The sequence below is a fragment of the Gracilinanus agilis genome, chromosome 5 (genome assembly GCF_016433145.1).
Source record: "Gracilinanus agilis isolate LMUSP501 chromosome 5, AgileGrace, whole genome shotgun sequence".
NCBI lineage: Eukaryota > Metazoa > Chordata > Mammalia > Didelphimorphia > Didelphidae > Gracilinanus > Gracilinanus agilis.
The window spans coordinates 286517469-286542565 of NC_058134.1; the positions used below are offsets into that span (position 1 = coordinate 286517469).

Consider the following 25097-nt stretch of genomic DNA (forward strand, 5'->3'; position numbering starts at 1 on the left):
CCAGTCTGAAGAATGGGGTAAGGAGGGCTATGATGCTGAGAGCTCAGGGCAGAAGCTGCCCCATTGGATTTGAACTTAAGGCTCAACTGGCTGTGGATTGGGGAAAACTATCAAAAGGGCAGCTGGGGAGCCTGGAGACTTGGGTTCAAAAGCAACCTGACACAAGGTTAAAAAGCAAAGGAGGGCCAGTCCCACTGCTAAGGTAGGACTCATTGTTTACCTTCTGTACAACCAAAGGACACATGTGAGCCAGCAGAAGACACTCCCATCCCCCAACTGCCCACCTCTCCCAGTCCAGGAAACATCCCCAAACATTTGTCCTTCAGATCATTCTTCCCTACCCTAGCATGGTAGTTTTTCAGTGTTATTGAGGGCATTTGTAAAATGGAGATAATAGCTCATCTGTGCCCCATGATTGGGAGGGTCAGACAACTGTTGGTTATCAGTATTTTGATATTTCCCGGGCACATTAGAAGAGCTACAGACCCGTTAGCTAGTGTTACGTTCATCACAGAGTGAGTGTCTTCAAATTAATTTCAGAAGGTGCTGCAGAGGGAGGAGACATTACAACAGGAGGCGGGTAATTCATTTTAAAAAACATTTTATTAATGCAAACAAATCAGAGTTGCAAGCTGCATGGCAGCCTAGAATCAAAAGCAGCTGCATACCAGCTAAATTTACAAGTGGCTTCAATGCTGGACCTTAAATGATGTTCCTGCAAAAAGAAAAGGAGGTTCATTCAGCAAGCACAAACAAGCCCATAGCCAGTTATCTCCTGCCCAGCTAAAACCTGGCTGATTTACTGGCAGAGACCACAGTGGCAATGAGGCCTCAGAGAACCCTACTACCTGCCCCATGAAACCGGCCACATTTTAGTCAATTTTTTTTAAATTTTAAACCCTTAACTTATAGGTGGAAGATTGGTAAGGGTAGGCAATGGGGGTTCAAGTGACTTGCCCAGGGTCACACAACTGGAAGTGTCTGAGGCTGGATATGAACCCAGGGCCTCCTGTCTCTAGGCTTGGCTCTCAATCTAGTCAACTTACTTTTGAAGGAGCCACTTGGATCCGCCAAAGGCCTCTAGTTTCTAGAGGGCTGACCAGTGAGGGACAGCAACTTTCTTCCTGGAAAAGTAAGAAACTCTCAGTATTATCTCCTCCAGAGGCTTAAAGCCATTTTCAAAATACACCCCCCACCCCCAGCCACCCCTTAAAGAAGAGTACACCCCCACACTAGCCCTTTGCAAAAATTAAACAATTTAAAAACAAAAATGCTTAAAGGGTATTCCTAAAGCATTACTGTGAGCCACTGCTGAGAGATGGGAAAGAAAGAGGGCCATAGAGGCCCAATACTTTCAAGTATGATTATCAACTAGGATAATTAAAATTGCTGAGAGTTCAGGGCAGACTTCTTGGAAGAAGAGGCCCTTGATGGGTATTAATTACATTCCATTTCATCATGAGGGTGAGTGAAGACACTGCAAAGGGGTTTTTAAAGACTGATTTGATAAGTACAGCTAGACTGGACTAGTTAATAATCGGCTGGGCTCAACATGATCATTTAGCAAAAAACAAAAAAAACGAAACAAAAACACAGAAAACTATAATTTCAGACAAACTATATGGACAGAAGTAAAATCTGTTCTTACCTACCAGTATAGCAATAAAACCTTTCCTTCTGGCTCTGACTGCTAGTCCTAAGAGTCAGATGTGCCTTACTCTTGTCTGCCTCCTTCCTTCCGATGGGCACTGAAACTTCTCTCCCTCCTAGCTTTCATGGATCGTGCCGAGGCCTGCCCCTGGCTTATCTCTGTACACTTGACTCCATACCACAAGTGTCTAAGCGAGGAGCCATTCGCGCTATACTTGCTAGCAGTTCCTAGTAGCTGAACATCTCCTGGATCTTTAAAGCCATTGATTGTCACGATTCCTGAGGTATCTGCAAACTCCCTGAACAGTTAAGGTTCCACCTGCCATTGCAAACTCAGCCAATAAAGCCCAAGGACTGGAGAACTTTTAAACACAGCATAACCATGCTTCCCGCCCCCTCCCCATACCCTCCCCTTCCCACTCATCCAGCCCCCACCCTACCTCCCCCCCACCAAGGCTTTCCAAAAATCAGTTAAAAAGGGAAGGGTAACAAACCAATGGAATGGAGTACACAGACCTAGTAAAGAAAAGCTTCTTCTAGTCTACAGGGTACAAAGTTGCTGGGATAAACATAACAGAAATGGACTAAATGAGGGAACCAAAAGGCTTTAAGGAATGACTTTGGAACGTGTCTTCTAGGAAGTGGGGCTCAACACTACACTGTATGGCCCAGTTAGATGAGTCTGGGTGATGTGTTACACTCAGAAGGAAAACTGCAGTTGAGACAGCCTCTGGCAAGGCTGCCAGAAAGTTACTCTCAACTCCCCCCACCTCAAAAGCAAGGAATTTGAGACCTCCCCCCCAGGAATTGCTCCCCCAAATCCAGCTCCATCCATTTCAACTTTTATCACTGCAGTTTTCCTTGAATGATCCTCAAGCCAGTACATGCTCTCTTAAATCAATCATGAACATGGCAAGAGCTTTACCCCCAACCTCCCTTCCCTCCATCCCTCAATTGGGGCTCTTCATTCTCTGGGGTATGGCATAACCCAGCTGGCTACTGCTGCTAGTGATCACTTTGAGCTTAATACTGGGAGATTGTAGATTCACTTTCTGGGAGTCAATATACACAGGGGGTCCCTTTCAGTTTCCATTCTAACAAAATTTCCAAATTATTTCAATGGTCAGGCATTTGAGAATATCCAAGCTTTTCATCAGCTTGTTAAAACACCAAAACCCTTACTTTCTGCCTTAGAATCAATACTGTACATTGTTTCGAAGACAGAAGAATTTAGGGCTAGGCAGTGGGGATAAGTGACTTGCCCAGGGTCACAAAGCTAGGTGTCCCAAGGCTAGATTTGAACCCAGGACCTCCTGTTTCAAGGCCTGGCTCTCTATCCACTGAGCCACCTAGCTGATCCCAACTCTTTAACCCTGAAGCTTTGTTTGCAAGGTTTTCATTCTTAGGAATCAGTAAGTCAGATTTTGTGACTAGAAATTTCTTACTAGGGGGGCAGAGAAGCTTTAGCAACTGCAATTGCCAGTTTCACCATGGCAGGACTCCACTATAGAGCACACAAGGACTCTAGGCATATACTCAGGAGTTGTGATCACTTTAGGAGGGGCCTGCCATCACCACCTTGGGTCTAAACTTGAAACTGCATGCTTTTGGGGGCAGTTTATGGGGGGCTTCGAGTAGACTAACTTAACACAGCACATTTAAAAAAGACACATTTATTCAGCGTCATGATCAGACTATTACATTTAGCAATCAACAGCATGGGTGCAAAAAAAAAATCTACATTAAAACCCTTTGTTGGAATGCTTTACACTTTCCACAGAACAGAAACTAAAATAACCTGTTATACAATTAGTCACAAATACAGTCCTGGTGTTTTTTTTGCCCATACACAAAAAGTATTGTCTAAAACATGTCTTCTTGTAGCAGCTAGGCCCTGCCACCACTGTGCTTGGCTGAGTTCACAAATCTGTTGTAACCTGTAGCTTCCCTGTCACTTCTCTGGCTCTCCTCTCCTGCTAAGCTTTGTTTCCTGTTGAACAATACGAATAAAGTTGTTAATCTAAAACACATATTAAGACTCAAAGCTATAATCCAATAGCAAGTTTTGTTCCCCATAGATTTTGCTGATCTGAATTATTAACATCCACAAATTTACTGCAATTAAAATGTTAACTATGTTGCACTGCTAACTACATTAGTATTACTGGGTTCATTAATAAATGTAAACTCAAGTGTGAAGCGAGAAGGTTTAATACTTACCTAACAGTTAATTAAAATCTTCTGCCACTGCCGTAACTACTGCTACTACTGGAACCACCATAGCCACCTAAGGACAAAACTCCTTCCCATCAGTTTTTCAAGGTTCACTCTACTCTATTTCCCCCAGGTTAAAAAAATCTTTCCCCATACCAATATTTTGTGGCTAGGGAGCAGGCTTTGGAATTACATACACCATCCTTGACAAGCCAAGTGTCTCAGGCTCCTTGAAGCTGCTTTTGGTAGTGAGTTCTTTACCCAGAATTCACCAACTGAAATCAATCTAACCCACTCCAGGGATTGTAGCCCTACTAAGTATAAGAGTGCCCAGTACTTTTTAACATTAAGTCCATTGAGTATGTGATCCCAACCTCTATGGAGCCTTAAACATGATCACAGAACTATTAGCTGTGCCCCAAAACAGCTTTGACTTAACCCATCCAACTTTAAAAGTCTCTTTGAGTGGCAGATAAAGATTCAAATATTCTACCTTGATTACGTGGTTTGGCAAAATATTGGCCTCCACCATAAGGGCCTGAGCTCCGGCCTCCAAAATTTCCTCCCTTCATGGGACCAAAGTTTGAAGACTGATTGTTATAGTTGCCAAAATCATTGTAGCTTCCACCACCTCCAAAGTTGCTTCCTAGAACAAAAAGAGGGACCCTGCTAGTTACTAGAAGGCAACCAGATGTTAGCATATCATTGCCATCCTCCCACAATTCTGAGTCACTGACAGCCCACTACATGGCCCTTTGTGCACTCACTTTCCATACTAGATGAGACAGCCTATTTGGATATAGTCCAATACATTATAATGCCACTGGCTAAGTAAAATATATCTCTGCAGGGCTTTGAAAATTATTGATCTATTACATAAAGAATCTGATCAGAGTACTACTGCCTATCACTGCTGGAAAATGTAGTGTCAAAAGGCCCAAAATATAGTCAACACTAAATTCTGCTATGGAAGTGACTTAGTAACCTAAGACACCATCCTGCATCCATCTAAAGACTTTAGGCAGGGAGTGAGGCGGCCCAGCTTAAAGCTGGGAGGAGGTAGCTTTTTGAAAACCAGGTTTCATGCAGTGCACTGTTCAATGCTGTTAAGAGCATCAAACCCAAGATATTAAGTACTTTTTTTTTTTTACTACAATACTAATCTAGACTACCACACCACAGTCCTTGTTTGGATTCACTTGATACCTACCACTACCACCGCCAAAGCCGCCTCCGCCTCCTCCGTTGTTATAGCTGTCATAGCTGCCACTCCCGCCATAGCCACTGCCCTGGTTTCCATAACCCTGTCCACCACTTCCATAGCCTCTGTTTCCTCCAGAGTAACCAGGGCCGCCTCCTCCATAACCACCTACAGAAGAATACAATTCTTCTCAGTAAGACAAATTTGACAGTCAAAAATCCATGCAAGCCTAAGGCTCAAGGCCAATATACAGCATGCATGTTATTTTGGGAGAAGCAGGTCAAGCTCAACACATGCAGCACTTAAATAGCAAAAATAAGATAAGCAAAAAACTAGGCCTGTTCTAAAGAGGAGAGTAAAGAATACTCCCATTTACCCAACTTTTAAGTCAAAGAGTACTAACCATCATTTCCAAATCCGTTGTAGCCATCTCCACTTCCACCATATCCACCACCACCACGACTGCCGCCAAAACCACCTGGAAGAAAAAGGGCATTCAGTTGGGAACCAATTGTAAAACCCTAAATTTTTTTAGCTGCACTCAACTAATAATCAAGTCACCTTTCCCACAAATCAAATTGTACTTGATTAGTTACTTCCTGGCTAAATAGGTGTCAAACCAAGAACTTATTCTAAAACATAGGTTACACCATTAATCACCTTGCCTCTAGTTAAAAAATAAGCTGCCCACATTAGTATCAAATAACCATTCAGAAACGGCCCAACAATAGAAAGGTCACTAATGACAAATAAATTGGTTTGTTAAGTTAAGCATGTCTTGCTTAATGTGAAAATACATACCTCGACCACTGAAGTTCCCACCACGGCCAAAGTTATCATTTCCACCAAAGCCACCTCCGCGGCCACCACCAAAGTTTCCAGAACCACTTCGACCTACAGAGGAGACCACCATTTTACAGCTAGAAACTATGCAGGAGACCAAGACCACCACCTCCACCCATTTAGTGGATTGGAAAACTTACCTCTCTGACTAGAAGAAGCACTGGCCATTTCTTGCTTTGACAAGGCTTTCCTTACTTCACAGTTGTGGCCATTCACAGTATGGTATTTTTGAACTAGATGAAACAAAAAGTTCACATCAGAACATCTAGTGACTAGAAATTTAAACAAAGCATATTTGCAAACCAAGCCTGGTTATTTTCAAGGCCACTAAGAATACTCACTGACTATCTTGTCCACAGAATCATGGTCATCAAATGTTACAAAAGCAAAGCCCCTCTTCTTGCCACTGCCTCTGTCAGTCATAATTTCAATCACTTCAATTTTTCCATATTGTTCAAAGTAGTCTCTTAAGTGATGCTCCTCGGTATCTTCTTTGATGCCCCCCACAAAAATCTTTTTCACAGTTAAGTGGGCGCCTGGCCTTTGAGAGTCCTAGACAAGATAAAAAAAAAAAGGGGAAAAAGGAAAAAAAAAAAGAGTGGAATGGTCAGGAGCTCACTTGACTCTCCATAGAAAAATAGCCAAAGGTGGGGGGACACGTACCTCCCTGGAAACAGCTCTCTTTGGTTCAACGACTCTGCCATCGACTTTGTGAGGTCTGGCGTTCATGGCTGCATCGACCTCTTCCACTGTGGCATAGGTAACAAAGCCGAAGCCCCTGGACCGCTTGGTATTGGGATCCCTCATCACCTAGGCCGCGAAGAAGGCGGGGAGGCATTAACAAAGGCCATTTTAGGCCCCCATCCCCACACCCCTGTCCTTTCTCGCAGACTCGGCACTTACCACGCAGTCTGTAAGTGTGCCCCATTGCTCGAAATGGCTCCGGAGACTCTCGTCTGTCGTCTCGAAGCTCAGGCCTCCGATGAAGAGCTTCCGCAATTGCTCAGGCTCCTTGGGGGACTGAACAAAGGATTGGGAGGGGAAAGGGTCGGTTAGGCAGTTCCCTGGGCACCTCGGCTCTAAAGGACACGTGTCCTCGCCCGCGTTCCGGTTCCGACGGATCAATTCCGAGACAAAGAGCAGGCCCCGAGCGCTGCCCTAGCGGCCAGAGCCGCCTGTCAGACTCGGGTCACTGATGGGGAAGGGGCGAAGAAAGGAAACGCAACGCATGCGCAACAAAGACAGACAAGAAAGACGGCCGGCTACGAGGGCCAACGAATAAAAAAATCTGTCAGGAAATCAAAACCCGCCCTGAATGACTTGGAGATGAAGCGGAAGCAGACAAAGGGTCTGGGCCGATGAAACGAGAGAGCGCCTGGAAACTGGGGAGGGCCGTGCGGGCTGAAAGCTCATGGCGGCCGGGCCTACAAAATGGCGACTCCGAAGGAGGGGGTGGTGGGTAAGGAGGGAGCAGGCCCGAGCAAGAGCGGGCTCAGAAAACTGCGAAGCGGATCGTGCTGGCGTATCGAACTAAGCCCCCGAGGCGGGAACGGAGAAGAAAGTTAAGGAAGTAGGAAAAATCTACATGTCAGGTTTGCCGACTCTCTTACCTCTGACTTCGACATGGTGAGAACAGTGGCAGATCCTGCAGCGATGCTTCTCCAACGACGTCGAGGACAGAAAGGAGCTGGCTAACTAGCGTATCTGCCTCCCCACCTCCGGCCCCGCTTTTTAATCCCGCCTCCTCGCGTTCATCATTGGTAGACTCCGCCCCTACTTAGCGATAATTGGATAACTCCAATCATTCTATCTAGCGATTGGTCGGTGGTAGCGTATCTTTGCGTAACGTAATACGTTGCGTAAATTCCGCCCCAAGGAGGCTACTGATTGGCTTTCGAGAAGTTCTTTTTTTTAAAGCATCTGATTGGCTCTTCTGCCAGTCACTCTTGTTTGAATGTAGCAAGTTTTTTTAAAGGTAATTTTTATTTTTAATTTACTAAAATATTACTTTATATTTAGTGAGAAAAACACTAATAAGCCTGGAAACTGGAAAAATAGAGTGGCTAACAATTACTTTTAAATGCTTGCATTACTCTCAGAGCGCATGCGTGTCGCGACAGCGAATTAACGCAAGCGCAATAGAAAGACCTGAGGGCTATTTGTAACACGTGTAATGGCGGGGAAGAACGGACCTATGTAATACACCTGCGCAGTGGCGGGAGCCTTGCCCCTCTCTGCGCATGCGCAGTGGGCGGAGGAAGGGTTCTCCCTCGGATCGCGTGCGCAAGCGCAGCGGCGGATCCGTTTTGGCGGGCGGTTGGCGTTGCGCAGAAGGCGGCGGTGGTTCCTTGTGGTCCGGCCTCTTCGCAGAGGAACGGGGACAAGGTTAGGGTGAGAGAACGCTCTCAGTCCCGGGTAAGTGGAAAACAATCACGTCTACACTTCTAGGTCCTTGGAGCAATTCCAATCGGGCCCGTTATTGTGTGAAATGAATGGACCGCTGGGGTGGGGGGGGGCGGAGGAAGAGCGACAGGATTAGTTAACCAATGGGAGAGCAGGGGGCGGGTGTAAGTGTTCTGATTGCCTGTCCTCTCTTCCAATGGCTGTAGAGGAGGGAACCCAATGGACGGATTTGACTGACAAGACCATAGGCCAATCGAGCCTCCGTTTGGTGGTTCCGAGTAACGACATCGGTCCTTGGGCCACAGGAAGGCGGGAGGCGGGTTCTTCTTGCCCGAGCTGGGACGCTCTAAGCAAATTGGAGAGAAGTGCGCGGGGAGGTTGGGCTCGCTGGAAAGACTAGAATCTAATCCCTATGTAGGAGAGGAGGGTCGGGACTTTGTGATAGATGGACGAAGCGAACAGCCAATAGGAGGTCAAGCCAAGGAAAGCGCGCGGGGAGACGGCCCAATCAGTGCACTAGCGGGAGGAGGGTTTAGATTTGGGGTTCCTAGGAAGGAGGATTGCCTTTTGGGGGTGGGGATCCCCAGGGGATGACTTTGTTTTTCACGGAGGAGGCATATGGGCTTCCCCATTTATATTTCTCTGTCCTACCTGGTGTTTGTAAACCTAATTGATCTTCAGTGCTTGCCTGGGTTTGGTCCTTTTTCCATCTTAGGGTTCAGTGCAGGGTGATTGGGCAGAGGAAAAGCAAGACCGCATGTTTATCTGGAACCTTTCTTTGTACCCCATGTACACACGTACCCCAAGATCTCATGTTTGTCTGAACCTTCCTTTTAATCCTCCCTTCTCCCTCAAGCCCACATGTTAGTCTGGATCCTTGCTTTTAACGTAACATAACACATTTGTTTGGAACTTGCTTTTTAATATACCCACACACACCCCTTTTCTTTTTGTACTGAAGGGAATTTCAGACCTTTCTCCACCTAGTCCTTTTGGTCATGTGAAAGTACCTCAATTGGAAAAAACTGACCTAGTGGCCTTGGGAGATTCAGAAGTTTTTTGATAGCTAGAGAGTCTCTTTGAGGAATCAAGATGATGCCTACCTGGCTCACATTTTCCTGTTCACCAGTTTTGTGATCAGGGATTCTCAATCAGTTGAGTTGAATGAAAGAAACTTCAGCAAATGCTTATTGCTTTGTTCCAAACAGATTTAGTAAGGGTTGAGGAAGTAATATTCTAGCTTCTTCGAAGTGATTTAGGAAATTGTTCCTTCTGATTTTGTACAACAAAAATGAATTTTTAAAAAAGACTTAAGTAAAAACTCAAAATTTGCTTCACTGTAAATTTCCATTTTCTCTAGTTTATGCAAAGGATTCTGAGCAGGCCCAGTAATTTCTTTGGTTTAGAGAAATGCTGAGAAATTCCTTAATTTCATTATTGTCAAGAGTTGCCTGGTATACAGAGATTGAGTGTTTTGCAGCGAATTACACCAAAAGGATATATGTACATGACACTAGATCTGAACCCCAATCTTCCTTATGCAAGCTCTCTGTCCACAATAGCAGGATGAATTTGAAGTGATCTAACCAAACATAATCTCAGAATTTGACCACAGGGATAATATGGCATAAATTAGAACTAATCTCTTCATCATTTGGTTTAAAATTAAGGGAGAGTTCGATTTAATACCACATTTGAAGAGAATCTCATCTTAATCTTTATCTTTGATGCAAACTGGAGATTAAATGTAGGAAGAAAGATTTTGATAGTATTTGAAAATCAGACTAACTGTAGGAAAGCTCTTTTTCAAAGATCTAATCAGATCTACAGGCCTCAAATTATCCATAATATATTTTATGTTTCCTGTGCCTGGTTGAATAAAAACAAATTCATCCAAATTTTTATTGTGGTTACCAACCTATGACCTGTTAAATGCTATACATTTTTATTAAGTTCACAAATATTTGAGTACTTAAGATGAGTGTGAAAGTGCTTTTTTTCAAGGTGGGCTGTTATTTAGTTCATTATTTCTTGTATTTTTCAACCAGGTTGGACCTCTTACTTTCTGTTTTAATTAAATGGCTTGTTCACACTTTTTTTTTTGGAAACTAGGGTCCCAAATCACTCTCCTTTCTTCAGTCAAGATTGGACAGCAGATTTACCATCTTTGGAAAAAGGTGTCCACCTTTTCTGTGGGGATTCATCTTTATAGCCTGTTATATAATATAATATATGTGTAATACATGGCAGCTTGAATGACATATTAAAGTGAATAAGGACCATTGAAGTTGAAACAGCTTCACATTCAAACCTCAGAAATTTTTTGTTATACAACTAATCAGCAGTCCTTCCTTTAGTGTGTTTTGTTGAGAGTTTTTAACTTGTATCCATCCCTCCTTGCCCCTACCCTACAGTTTCTTCCTCATGGGATATTTTACTGTGGTTTACAAATGGAATTTTTAAGTTTAATATGACTAGAGTCCAAGGTGCTATAACTAAATGGTCTGGTAAATATTACCCCATTTCTTTTTTGTCTAATATTGCTAATGTGGTCAACTCTGAGTCAAAGAAATTCCCATTTGCCCATGTCATGTAGTACACAGGGTTTCAGTTTTCTGATTCAGACATTGAAGAATCTAGTTTGAGCAATGAGCTGGTTAAGTATACTGAGCAATGAATGACTTAAAAAACAAACAAAAGGCCATTTATCTTGAAGACTGTTAAGGAGCTAGGGGAACCTCTGTAATTGGGAAACTGGAGAGCAGGATAATGGTTAAAGCTTAAAGCTTGTCTCAGGAAGGAGAAAGAATGAAGGATGACCTGATTTACCACCCTGTAGGAAAGATGTAGATCCTCAGATATCCTGTCAATAATAGCCTTAGAGAGGAAGGAATAAGCATTTATTAAGCACTGTACCAAGTGTCTCAAAAATTTCATTTGATCCTCCATATAACCCTTTGAGGTAAGTAGGTATTCTCATCCCTGTTTTGTAGTTGAGGATACTGAAGAAGATGCAGCTTTAAATGATTTGCCCAAGTTCACACATCTGAGGTCAGATTTGAACAGGCCTTTCAGACTTAGTGCTCCATTTATCCCCTGTACCATGCAGCCACCTAAAGGTGCCTGGATTATAGTGAGAAAGCTGAGGGTGAGTGTTTTAGGCTTCTAAAACACTTCCTCTCTTCCCCTCTCCCCCCCTTGTCCTACTACTTGGCCTTTTTTTAAGGACTGCTTTTCTTACCACTTAGCTTATCAATTGTTGAGTCCATTCTAGTTCTTTTTCTAATGATGTGGAGATTTCTGACTTAAGAAGTAACAAGTAAGAGTTAAGAAGTAACCAGAAAGAGTTGTAGCAAGGTTTTCTTGTAATTTCTATTTACACATTGTTATTGATGAATGTGGACTCTTGGGCAAGCTTCCCCCTCCCTCGCATAAACTTTGATTTCCCCTGGCTACTTGTAAAAGATGAATCTTCCTTGTAATTGTAGTAATGGGAAGGAATCCAGGTCGTCCAGAGAAGAGTTGGCTTGTGAGGAGTCCAAGACGCAGATTTGTTGGGATTTCTGTGAGCCACTGTAAGGCACATATTCATTTCTGATGACAACTTTACACTTGTGTTGGCAGAACACCCACAGTGACAACTGCCTGTGTTTAGTCTGTCCAGGAGCTCTGCCCGCCAGCATGTTTGGGGAAAAACCTACACTGTTCCTCTCAGCAGCTATGTCAATAATAGACCATTCTGGGTTTATCATGTTGAGTCTGCCAAGGGTTTCTTTGGAAAGTTGTCTCAGTTTACCACTGAGTTAGCAGGGGCAATGGATGTTGCCTCCTTGGCTGTCTATACAAGTTATTTTTTAAAATGGCTGCAGTTTTAAATTTTAGTAGCTTAAGGCTTTGGGAATACTCAGTATTTGGCTTAATATGTACCCAAGATAAGATTAAAAGAGGGTTGATTCAGGAGAGAAATTCTACATCTAACTTAGGACTCTGATTTTTGCTTTCCTATTTTCCCCCATTCCCTTTACATCTCCACCTCTCTAAAATAATTTTAAACACAAAACATCAAGTCTTATCCGAATCATTTCTTGAGAACCAGAAGGTAAGGTCTATACCCCTCCCTGGAGAGGTCTCTCTTTGGACAAGAGGGCCTAAGCTCCCTCTGCACTTCAATGAGTTCCTCTATTCTAGGATGGTAAGCTTAATAGCTCATATTTGTGGACCTAGAGTTTGCAAAGGGTTGTCTTTATTTTGTGTGAGGTAAAGTAGTACCCCTTTAACAGATTTGTGTGTGTGTGTGTGTGTGTATGAGAGTGAGAGAGGTTGAGAGAGAGAGAGCACTTTTAACTATGATCAGTCACTCACTCATTCCCAACTTTTAAATCTGCTCTCTGTCTCCTAACGGCCCCTTCCTCCAGCTTTAAAATCATATGATTCAATGAATAATTGCCAAGTTAATCAGTCTTTGGGGAATTTCAAAAAAAACAATAGCTTTGATTAGTTTAACTTAGTGTTTCCTACCAGAGCTCTGGGTGTGCCCCTTGCTAATGGATAACTCACTTGTTGGCTTATTCAAACCAGTGCTTATTAGCTGGGTGTTTAAACCTCTTTAAAGAAAGGGCTTTCTAAGTAGGATTTAATGGGCTAGCTTGGCCTTTTCACTTTCATCCTCAGAGATATTTATTGTAGTTCTCCTTCCCACGGGCCCCAAGTCCTCTAAGTCTGAAATTTGTCCCAAACTAATGAAGTCCTGGACAAAGTTGGCCTTCTTGGCTTGTATTTACTTTCAGAAGAGAATGGAATGCATTTAGCCAGGGAGTTTGCTCTCACACTTTAGCAGTAGAGCTGCAGTAAATGTGGGATATGGGGGAAGAGGGGTGCATTTTGCAGCTACAATAGTTGTTTCCTGACCACTGGGAGTTTTTCAGCTTTGGTGTCTTCCTGTTTCCCAGGGATCATCAGCATCTCTGGGACCAGAGAAAGGAAAGAGTAATCCAAAGCACAGTGAGCACATGGAACTAAATTCAGTAAAATGAAGCCCTGTCTTCTAAGAGGTCAACTGAGGCTCAGCTGTGAAGTCTTAGGTTTCATTCTTTGGTCCAGCCCCTTGACCTCTGAGAATCAGAGAGCTGTGTAAGATAAGTTGAGGGCTGATTTTCGTGGTCTTTCACTGTAGCTTATTTAAGAATCTGATAAACTAAAGGAGGAGCAAAGTAATAGATAAAAGAAAACCCAAGAGATAATCTCCAGACCTCATTTTGGTACTTCTAAATTTTCTCTGCTATCATAGCTTACCTTGTATTTCTCTGGGGCACAGAGTCTGTGAACTTTTTTGTATGTCATAGACCCCTGTGGCAGTCTTTAAGCTTAGTGACCCTTTCTCAGAATCATTTTTTTACTGCTTAAATTCATACTTGAAGGAAATCCTCACCCCACCCTCCAAAAATCTCTAGGACCCAGGGTAAGAAGCTTTGCTTTAGAGTCATCCATTATTTTTCTGGGAGGGTTAACAAAAAGACTTGGAGGCAGCAAGATCTGAATTTAGGTCCGCCCTCCAATCTCTCACACTATTACCAGGAATAAGTCATTTCACTTCTGAGCCAGTTTAACTCATTGATAAAATGAAGGGATTTTGGCTCCCAGATCTTCAGAGGTAGGGAGGAGATTACAAGTAGTAGCTGGGTGAATAATTAAATCTAATTTTCTTTATTTCTTACCTAGTAAGTATCCTTTTTCTGTCCACAGTTGACTGATTGGATTTTTTGTTTATCCTAATGTCTCTGGAGGTGCTAAATGGCAACTTGACCAAAAACAACAAAAAACCCACAAATCAGTCAGCAAACATTCATTAATCAGCCTACTGTGTTCCAGGCTCCTGGGGATACAAAGACAAAAATGCCCCACAATGAGCTCACTTCGCGATTTGTCCTAGAAGACCCAGTACTCAAGTATGTACATACAAAAGAAGTCTCTTGTACTTGGGGTAGGGGGTGGAGAGGACTTTTTGATGAAGGTAATACTTTAGCAAAGTGGCAAAAGAAACCTAGTATTCCATGAGGCAAAGGTATTGGGGGGGGTGGGGGCACATTGCAAATCTGGCAGGTCAGCCAGTCAAAAAGCTCCCAACATGCAGTTTCTTGTTCTGAGGAACCCCAAAGAGTCAGTTTGATGACTGGGGAGTAATGTATATATAAGATTGGAAAGGAAGATTAAGACTAGGTTCTGAACAGATTTAAAACCCCCAAAAGAGAACCTTCTATGCAATCAGACAGAAAGGGACCATTGGAGTTTTGTAAGGGAATTGAGTTTGTACTTCTGGAAAATCGTTTTGGCAGCTGTCTGGAGGATGGATAGGAAAGGGCAGGGTAGGGTGACCCATTAGGTAGCAATTGAAATAATAGTCCAGGCCAGAGGTGAACCCTTATCTAGGGTGGTGACCCCATGAATAGCGAGAAGGTAATGGATTCAAGAGATATTGAAGTGGTAGAAACAGCCAGATGTAGCAGTTGGTTAGATCTGAGGGGTGAGGGAGAATGAGGAGGCAGGTCAAATGCCAAACTGGGTAACTGGAAGGACCGAGGTACCTTCTTAAAAAATAGGGAGATTTTGGGACTAAGCTGATTAATTTTAGACCTATGTATTTGAAGTATCTAGGGCATTGAATTTGAAATACCTACTAAGCAAGCCTTCTGGAATTGTGATGGGAGCTCTGAAGATTTCAAAGTCATCTGCTTAGAGTTAATCCCATGGGGACTGATGAAGTCAACCTTTGAAAGAAAGTAAAGAGAATTGGAGAGGGCACAAGGAGCCTCAAGGAACACACAGACTAAGGGTGAGGTATGGACAATGAACCTGCCTTGGGACCTGAAAAATGGTCAGACTAGGAGGAAAACCTCAAAAGATCATTGCAAGAACCTAGAGGAGAGAATAGCCACGAGGAAAAGGAGTCAGCATACTTCAGAAAAATTGGGAAAAGGCAGTATAGGGGAGTATGGGGATCATGGGAAGGGAATAAGCATTTATTAAGTGCCTACTATGTACCAACCAGCAGCTACATGGTGCTGTGTATAGAGCACTGGACCTGGAGTGGGGAAGACCTGAGTTCAAATATGGATTCAGACACTTAGTAGTTCTGTGACTGGCCAGATTTCTGTTTCCTCATCATAAAATGAGCTGGAAAAGTAAATGGCAAACCACTTCCAATGTCTTTGCCCAGAAAACCCCAACAGGGTTATGAAGAGTTGGACACACCTGAAATGACTGAAGAACAACAAATGTACCAACTACTCTGCCAAACTCTACAGATACTCTTATTTGAACCTCATAACATCTCTTTCGGGTAACTGCTGTTATTATCCCCATTTTACCTTTGGAAAAACAGACTTAACAGGTTAAGTGCCTTGTTCAGAATCACACAGCTAGCTAGTAAGTATTTTTGAACTCAGGTTTTCCTGATACAGGATATTATTTTCCTGATAAAATACAAAATCTTATTTGCCATTAGACTTGGCAAATAAGGCAAACATTGAGTACCTACTAGGTACCAGACACTAGACTATGCTGTGTAAATAGAAAAGGGTGGGGGGAGTTCTTGCCCTTGAGGAGCTTCCATTCTAATAGGGGAAAATAAAACTGAATGGGAGAGGAGGGAGGAGAAGGAACCCAATCTGTTGGAGAACTCAAGAGAAGTCCCAGAGTAGTTCAAATCTACCCTCAGATCCTTAGTAGCTATATGACCCTGGCCAAGTCACTTAATCCTGGTTGCTTCAATTTCCTCATCTGTAAAATGAGCCAGAGAAGGAAATGGCAAACCATTCTAGTATGTTTGCCAAGAATCTACCAAAGGATGTTGAAAAGAGTCAGACATGGCTGAAAAAAGACTAAGCAACAACAATAAGGTATTGGGAGTTGAAAAGATTGGGAGGTATTTGAAGGGACATGACATGTGTTTTGAAAGGCCCCAAAATAGAAGGGGAGAATTGGGAGGTCAAAAGAAGCCTTTGACCTTTGACTGTCAAAGACTTGACTGCTTTAAAGAGGCAGTAGTCCCTTGCTTAGATTTTTTTCCCCCAATATGAAGTACTGAAAGGGTGGGCAGGGTAGGAGAGGCCAGAAAGAATGTTAGGATTTAGAATAAAACAACTATTTTTTGGCTCAAATGGAATTCATTGGAATACTCTATTCTGGAGTCCAATAGTTGGAGATTAGCCATTTCTTTAATCTGCTCGTCTAGTAGTGGCCTTTCTGGGCTATTTTAAATATCAATATATCTGGAGCATGGAGCATACTTTTATGGTGCTGTGGCACAGTAACTCACACTTAAATGTCAATAGAGACACTTGCAAAGACCTGCAAGGTTCAATAAGTTCTGGTGTGGGTTTGTTTCTCCTGTCATCACCCATTATATTTTTTTTACAGCTTTTAAATTGCTACAGAGAGAGATTGGTCTGGATTGTAATGGATGGTTAAGGAGCTGCCAAGGATACCCTTGTATGGGGTAGGGAAAAGTTCAATACTGTTTTGATTCTATTTATCTAAATTGTAGGCTCTGGCTTGAATATAATTCATGTTGCAGATACACCAAAGTGATGGCAAAGCACAAAATTATACTGTACATTGAAGGAATGTTGGCCATTTTTCCAATCCTTGAAGTTCTGCAGTATTTTCAATTGCATCTCCTGTCTTGGTTGGGTTATATCAAATTCCTTTTGCCTCACCAACATTTGCAAAACATTTGAATTATGTTCGAAACTCTAGTTTGTGATAAATGCAAATTCAGTTTTTATATTTGTGGCATTTCTGTCATTGGTTAGTAACATGGAATATCCCAAGATGTGTGAAGTAATTGAAGCATAGCTCTTTTTAGAAGTAGAGCGATGAGGCTAATGACCCTGCTGATCTCTTTCATTCCCAAACTACTTCCTACTTGTAATGTGCTGGGAGAGTAGATACCAAGTTGTTTATTATAGAATGATGCTTGAAGAAGGTGTAGGGTGCCAATAATAAGGGTGGGCTCTTGATTTCTAGTTTAACCCATTGGCTGGCTGCCATATGGGACTATATCTACTGTCAAAGTTCTTTTCTCTATAAGTCAAACAAAAGTGTCACAGCAAAGTACTAATAATCACTAATATTTCAAAACCAAAGGAAATTGCATATCCTATTATTGGGAAACAGCAGGTTCCAGAAGCGATCCGTCTCACCTTAAAATTGTGAGAAGATATACACTCACCAGGCTGTGCCTTTGCACGAATGTAACCATTCCAAAAACTGGCATTGCTGGAAATCCTAGCCTTCTGCTAGAAAGGTGCCTGTTTCCACATTCCCACAAGTCTCTGCCACTTGGTGCTTCATTCTTATGTCTGCCCAACCTGGGGTCATGTTCCATCACTACTGGGAATTTTTATGATTGTTAATCTAGAATTCTGATCTGGTAATCCGTTAAGTATCAGTAATTTGGTTGTTTTATTTTATCAAACCCGACTTTGGTTTGATAACAAACACAGCTAATTTTTTGTGGTAGTTTAAGAGAAGGTAAATGAAATCCTCAAAGTAGCCTCTTTTTTCAACTGATTAAAAAAATAAAATAAAATAAGCAAAGTAAAACTGGATTAAAAAGATAATTAGGCCCTGGGTAATTGAATTACAACTAGCTGAAACTGTTTTAGCTTGGCTAACAAGAGGTTTTTTCTCTTCACACCACTTCTCTCTTGTTAATAAAGTTTGGGTCATCTGTGTGTGGCTTGTTAATGATAGGGTTGTTAACGACTACAGTTAATCTTCCTCCCAAACTCTTTCCTAATCCAGTCTTTTAAACAGACATTTAAACAGCTTTTACCTCCTCGAATTGGGTGCTCCTGAGCTTTTCGGTGGAGGTGGAGTGATAGTTATCAGCCCATTTAACAAAACCTGAGACAGCCAGGACAGCTCTATGTACATCTCTATGGTATGTTTTTGTTAAAATGCTACATGGCTAATACTTTGGCAATCATAAATCTGGTGGGAGAAAGCATCTTTATAGGTGGCATTTTACTTTTATGCTGTTCATGTAACATACCCAAAGACCATCAGCACACAATTCCATAAAGAACCAAGAATAGATATGGAGCAGATTAAAGGACTCTTTTAAATTTGGGTTGTTTTCATGAGCTCATTTCCCTGTCATGAGGCTGGATAGGAAGGAGTGAAGGACTGGTTCTATATTATTAGTGCTGTAGATGATATTTAATCTTCACCCAGATCATTTCCCAGTCCCCGTCCAGCCAGGCTCTCTCTCCTCCAGAGCAAAGCCCTAGCCTAACAGAACCATCCCAGCTTTTTTCTTGTTTCATTTCCCCCATGTGTGGTAAGAGATTTTATTTATAACCTTTTTCCTGGCATTTAACTTTGGACTTTTTTCACTAATGATGTAGAAAAGACCCTGTGTTCTTAGTGGGCAAGGAGAGACTTTATTGAAACCTTTTTTTTTTTTTTTTTTTAAGAAACCTATCAAGGCATCATTGTAGTTCATCTTTTATAGTAGTTGGCCTGTCTTCTTCCTCAAAAGAGCTGTCTTTGGCTTGCCTAGTGGTGCAAAGCATGCTAACAGATGCCTTATTTTAAACACTACCAAGCTTCCCTAAAGGCAAGCTTAAGGACATTCACTGTCTGCCATCAGTCATGGAGAGGTAATGAAAATGTGCTCCACATGTGGCCTAAGACAAGCCACAAAGGGATCTGGCATTGGAAGCAGTGACCAAGAAGCAAAACAATAAAGCGGGATTAGTATAAATACTGGAGATCCAATGTGGGTGGTTCGGTGGCTCCAGGATGGGTCTGTTCTTGTGTTGAAAGAACCAGCCATGAAATTGTCAACCCCCAATCTCTCCCTTCCCCCCCTCCCCCACATACACACAGTTTCTGTGCTAGATAGGTGAGGATTAACCCATATTTTAAAAATTCTTTACCTTTTGTGTGCTGGTTCCTCTGCCCTCCCCCACCCCTCCAGCCACCCCTTTTCCTTTTCAGAGAATTCACCCGGTGAATGATCTTGCTTGTCAGCAGCTTGGAATGTGAGTTCTGGCTGTGACCAACTATAAAAGCCCTTTGATATCTTTCTGGTTGTTAGCTCACTAGCAATCTGGCTCAAGAGCTCTTTCCCAGTAGACTCCTGGAAGGAACAACCCTAGTGTTCAGAGGTCTGTCTGTGTGGCAAATTTACCTCTCTGTCACTGAACCAAAGCCTTGATAGAAGCTGACAGTACCCCAACCTCTCCCATCCCTTGGGGTCCAAGCTGCTGGAATTGATCTGTAATGATGCCTTTACCAGAAAGCTCTCCACTAGTGCTCAGGACAGACAGGGTCGGGAGTCGTTTTGCTTGAAAGACTTTCTCCAGAAACATGAGAAGCATCAGGCCCATCCCATGGCAATTTCCACAAGGATAAGGTTGCACTTGGAAGCTTGTCCTCAATTTCTTCCTGCATGGTATCTAGATTCCACCCTAATCACTCCATCATCCTGCCAACACTGTCTCATTTCTCATGCTGGTGAGTCGCCTCCTCCCATGCTCAGTGTGCACCACCAGTCTCGCTGCTTTATCTGGTGCAGGCCACGGCCCTTAAATTGTCCATCCAGCTTTGTGTTTCATTTGACCCTAATACACTGGGTCGAGCTGTCTAGGAGAGAATTATGTCCCCTTGGCTGTCTGAGTGCATCTCTCATTTCTCACTGCTGCTCCTGAGCAGATCTGTAACTTCAAGGTTAAGATAAGACACATTCCATCAGAACCATGTCGTCATCCTTGCCAGTTTCTGATCTGTGACTGTCCGGGAGATTTACCGGACAACTGCATGCCATTCTTTACGGCATATTAGGGTTGGACTCTGACTCTTGGCAAAAACTCAAGAGTTGGTCTGTCAGCTGCTACGGAACCTGTTTCCCCAAAGGAAAGGGCCCTAGCCCTTGTGGCCTTGGGGCATTTCTTAAGGGTGCCCCAGAGGGGTGGAATTAGCAGCCTGCCTCTCCCTCCCAGATTAGGGGAGGGCAGAAAAGAGGTGGAAGCTTCGGGTTTCTCTTCCCTGCCAGTTGTTTTTCCTCATCTTGAATGATCCTGCAGAAATTTAGAGCTGCTGACATTTCCCTCTACCTTCTTACTGGCTTTACTACCAGTTGCTATTAGTTACTCTCTTCACCCTGCAGTTGGTCCCCAGAGCAGTTCTGAGTCTCCAGTAGTGATGATGAGTGTTTTTGCCTTTGAGGACTGAACATACCTGGGCTTGTTCTCTGAAGGCTTATTAGTTCCTGCTGCTCCAAAGAGCAGTGGTTCCCCAGCCTACCCTTGTAACTCCTTTGTGCTGCCTTTGCATGCTTAGCTCCGGGGGTTACTTTACCCCTCAGCATGTGATATAGTTTAGCAGTTGTGGAATCTAGAAGGTCAGAGATTTCCTGCTGTTGTTCCAACAGGATCCCAGCTTACATACCCTTATCCTTGTCTTCCCTTTCAGCCTTTTGGTTTTCATTTAAACCCACTGCCTCTTTGGGAAGAAGGGAGTTGAGAGAGAGTTAGTTGGTTCGTTTTACAGATAGGAAAACTGAGGTTTGCTATAGTCATATGGCAGGTTAATAATTCTTATTTCTGGAGTAGTGCTTTGTTTGCAAACATTCTCCAGATGAACACTATAGAAGAAACCTTCGGAAGAGACAGCAAGATTGGTACAGTCCTTTGACTTCTACTAAGCAGAAACATCAACAGCTTTTATTCTGTGGATTTCATTTGGATACCCAGCTCATCTGATGACATATTGTAATTTTTCTATCTTTTCATTTCTCAGATGTCTCAGAATCACTTTCTTAACATTTTCAATAAGGAACCACCAACCCCTGCTTTTTTTTTTTTTCATTTTTGAGTATTTCTATTGTCTATATTCCTTTATATCCCTTCCCTTCTTACTCTGGCAGGACCTTCTCCTCACAATGGAGTCTGTGAGCCAAAAATCAGATCTCAGGGTTTGCAGAATGGACTTTTTAGGGCTAGGTTTATGGGGTTCCCAGTTTGCTGGAGGTTTTCTTTCTCTTCTTTGTCTTGTTCTTCCTGGTCTCACATCCTTACCTGGTCTTTTAATAATGATTTCCAAAGCACAACTGTGAGATTATTTGGGAAAGGTTTACTTTTTACAATCATTCAGTAATCTAGGTAACACAGTGGCTAGAGCCCTGGGCCAGGAATCAGAAAGACCTAATTCCAACCTGGCAACTATAAAATGAAGAGAATAAAAGCACCTACCCCCAAGGGTGTTACAACACCCTGGATCAAAGGAGCTAACATTTGGAGTAAGGAATTTAGCATGATGTCTGGCACTGGGTGGGTCCTCCCCCTCTCCTCTCCCTCTCTTTCCTTTCTTCAATCCTTGTTTGTTAACATGGCTGATCCGATGCCTTTGAACAAAATGAAAAGTAAGTCTAAGATTGTTATGATTGTAGAGGTTTAGAACTTTTCTTTCTTCCCAGTTCTGAACTTAGGACCCAAGTTCAAGTTTTTGTCTTTGTGACCTTAGGCAAGTCAGTTAACTTTTGTAGGCTTCAATTTCTTCACCTGTAAATTTTAGGATTTGGAATCATTGGCCTCCAAGGCCCTTTCTTAAGTCCTCTGAATGAGCTGACCGAAGAGCAAGGGAAGCCTTACTTATAGGGGCCAGATTATCTTCTTTGGCTGGGGGTGGGTGGGAGAATGGGTAGGTTGTCACATTCCTTGGGCCTGGATTCCTTCCTTCTGGGGGTGCCAGGGGAGAAGAGTAGATGAATTGATCCCTCCTTCCCCCCCCCCCCCCCATCAGCTATCCCTGTGAAGACCCAGGAGGAAGACACCCTCTATAGCCTTGGGAGGTCATTTGCTGTCTTGGAGCCTTAGTTCCCTTGCCTGTAAAATGGGGGTGAGACCTAGTGCCTGCTTCCTTCCTGCCTGTTTGCGATGCCAACTGTGAGCCATTTTGGTGAGGTGGATCACCCCCTCCCGCCTCCAGGGAAGAGTTTGTGTGTCCGGGTGGGAGAGGGGGGCCAAAGACCTGGAGCAGGCCTGCCCTAGCTTCTGGGGCCTCCTCCCAGTTTTCCCTGAAAAGGAAAGTTCAGCCTTTTAACTTTTCTGACTGCCTCTCCCCCTCTAGTGCTGCTGCCAGTTGCCTTGACAACGACTGTGGCAGCTGCGCAGTGGCACTGAGACAGCTGGGTGGGGGTGGGGGAGCTACCACCCCGCCGGGCCCCAGACCTAGGAGGGGAGGCCCCTCCTCTTAGCCCAGAGGGAAAGAAAGAGCTGGGGAGAGCCGGTAGGTACAGGAGGGTTAGGGCCATCCTTCCTGCCCCTCTGGGGCCTCTCCCTCTTCAAACTGAACTGAAATAAATGTCAAGCCCTCTTTCCCTGGCAAGGCAGGAGAGGGCCTGGCCACAATGCACTTAAACCCAGAGCTGGCTCTAACCCCAGCGCTCTGACCCAAACTGCCATGCTCCCGGAAATTCCAAGGTGAGTGGGGGGAGTAGGGGGGCCCTGCTGGAACCTGCCATTTCCTGGCTTGGCTCGGCTTGGCCGAGGTCGGTGGCTGCTTTTATTGGGCATTTTTTATTTCAGATAAACCACAGTTCCCCCAGAGAAGCTGAGGGAGCTTTTCCAGACCAAGGGAGAAGGAATCTGTAAATGCTCTGCATCCTCTTCCTTCCCTTCCCACCTCCTGGACCCCCAATATACAGAAACCTGGAGTTTCACTACAGGAACAATGCTGGGGGAGGGGATGTAAGGGGAGAGCAGGGCCTGTGGACTCTTTGCTGGCTGGATTTTGAAATCCCTTGAATTTTGTAGTTCCTAACTATAGCTAGAGATTACTTCTTCCTCCTCAGATTTATTTGAAATTCCTAAAAGCAGTTTCCACAGCTACCTGCCTCTCCCCTTTCCCCCATGAACTCAAGTCTTAGTGATTGTTATTCTGTCCTGAAGCATAACTCTTTAAGAGTTGACCCCTTCACTTTTCTGGAATTATCTTCTGGCCAGAAAGGAAATGGTGCTTTTCCCAGGGCACACAAAAGCGCCCCTCAAGATGACAGCGAAGCCAAAATGGACTTTTGCCAAGAAAACCGATTCTCTTACTCCCTTAACCCAGACTGAAGGGACCATTTAACACAATTTAGATAGAAACCCCCAAATGATGATGACGACAACGACGACCTGGCAATTCTGTTGAACACCCCCTTAAGTACATATTTCTCAGCTTAACTCAATTTCTATTTGTGTTCCTCTGGCTTATGAATGGCCTCTCTGTATTTCTAGTTCTTCTGTTGAAGCTTCAGACTGGGGGGCTACTCTTCTTGTCTTTCTCCTTGGCTCAAGAGTCAACTTCGTTTGGGGAAGAGGAGAAGCATCTCTCCCCAGCTGCTGTTGGTAGGGGGTTATCCTTGGGAATTACTCAACTAACCCATCATCTCCTTTAGGTTTCTGTGGGTCTAATCATTTCCCCCTGCCCACTCTCATCCTCTGTAGAAATAGGGTTGCCACAAGCAGAATTTTAAAGGGGAGACTTAGGGAGAGCTTCATTTGTGTAGGTTATGTCCCTGGGGGAACAAACTCAGCTTACATTAAGAGAGTCCCTAAAATTGTGTTGCTGAAGGGGTATGCCATTGTTCTACAATTAAGGGCCTGGTCAAAATAATTAGAGTAGGGGGGGGAAAACCTTTTTAAATGGCCGCTAAGCGTGTTTTTTTTTTTTAGAATGGCATTTTTAAACATGCAATATGGTTTAAGTTGCCCTTGGGCAGACTTTGAGGTTATTTGGTCTGTATACCATTCTTTCAGAATGGAGATTTTTCATGTCCTATTTACTTTCTTGGCTTGGATTTAGACACCAGAATAGGCAAGTGTTCACTTCCTGAATATCAGGCACCAAGGAATGACTAGGCTGGCCTTCAGGGCTTTTTGGAACCCCTAATTTATCATTTTGGAGAAAAGAGCTTTGAGAGTAGAGTTGGTTGGAGTTGACCCATTTATTGATGGCCTTTCATAGACCTCATCTCTGAAGCTATTCCTTTAAAGACATAAGCCTCAATCATTCAGTTCCCTGGAAGCAGAGACTGACAAAGTTCAAACCCTCAGCGCGGGTCCTAACCGCCTTGCCCTTCCCATTTGCAGGAACCGGGTGGCCTTAGTCCTTCAGGTGAAACAGCGTGCGCTATGGGAAAGAAAACCAAGAGAACAGCCGATAGTTCTTCGTCAGAGGATGAGGAGGAGTACGTCGTGGAGAAGGTGTTAGACAGACGCGTGGTTAAGGGGCAAGTGGAATACCTACTCAAGTGGAAAGGCTTCTCTGAGTAAGTCCCTTTTCTCTCTCTCTTTCTCTCTCATACATCAAGGTTTCTTATGGTTCAGATTTCTGGGAATCAGGGAGTGGGGTGAATTAAAGATAGGACTAAGATTCAAAGAATTGCCTTTACTGTTTTCATTGACCTTTTTCTTCTGAAATGATCACTGGTGTTAGGTATTATGAACTTTGGGGAGGAAAGATAGCCCTATGGCTATCAAGAAGCATTTTTCTTGGCTGGGGATGGGGAGTCAATTCAAGTAGGAAAGTACCTATTTAATCAACTCTAGGTGAAAGCTTTGATATCCAGGTGATTTGAAAAGGAAATTGAACCAACTCTAGAGAGCTCTTTATAGGTAAAATGGTGGTTCTAGACCTGTTTTATACACCTTAGGGTAAGGTTCAGAGGTTTTCACCAGACATCTCATAGGTGTCTTGGACTTGACACATCTAAAACAAAACTTCTTATCTTCCC

At 43.4% G+C, this 25097-nt stretch overlaps 2 protein-coding genes across 6 annotated transcripts in view; one reads left to right on the top strand and one right to left on the bottom strand.

The window, feature by feature from the left end:
* Positions 1-584: 584 nt before the first annotated feature.
* HNRNPA1 (heterogeneous nuclear ribonucleoprotein A1) lies at positions 585-7589 on the bottom strand. 3 transcript variants are annotated; one of them, XR_006506357.1, is made up of 12 exons: positions 7519-7589; positions 6812-6928; positions 6572-6718; positions 6250-6460; positions 6049-6141; positions 5867-5959; positions 5469-5543; positions 5075-5233; positions 4358-4510; positions 3871-3937; positions 1047-1124; positions 585-715 (listed from the first exon to the last, which is right to left on the bottom strand). XR_006506357.1 is itself a non-coding variant. In XM_044677602.1 (11 exons), exons 1-10 carry the CDS (start codon positions 7531-7533, stop codon positions 3882-3884), a joined length of 1119 nt encoding a protein of 372 aa, XP_044533537.1. In that variant the 5' UTR covers positions 7534-7589; the 3' UTR covers positions 3308-3640; positions 3871-3881. The 3 variants fall into 3 exon arrangements, 2 of the variants coding, with proteins under 2 accessions (XP_044533537.1, XP_044533538.1); XM_044677602.1 differs by lacking the exons at positions 585-715; positions 1047-1124 and adding an exon at positions 3308-3640; XM_044677603.1 differs by lacking the exons at positions 585-715; positions 1047-1124; positions 5075-5233 and adding an exon at positions 3308-3640.
* Positions 7590-8217: 628 nt separating this feature from the next.
* The window catches only part of CBX5 (chromobox 5), a 29739-nt gene continuing 12859 nt past the window's right edge, over positions 8218-25097 (top strand). For 2 of the 3 annotated variants that reach the window (XM_044677666.1, XM_044677664.1), the window contains exons 1-2: positions 8218-8323; positions 24454-24632. In XM_044677666.1, coding sequence (XP_044533601.1) covers positions 24496-24632 — 137 coding nt within the window. In that variant the 5' untranslated portion in view covers positions 8218-8323; positions 24454-24495. Of the gene's footprint in view, positions 8324-22780; positions 22801-24453; positions 24633-25097 lie in introns of those variants that run through there. The other variant, XM_044677665.1, reaches the window with a different exon arrangement.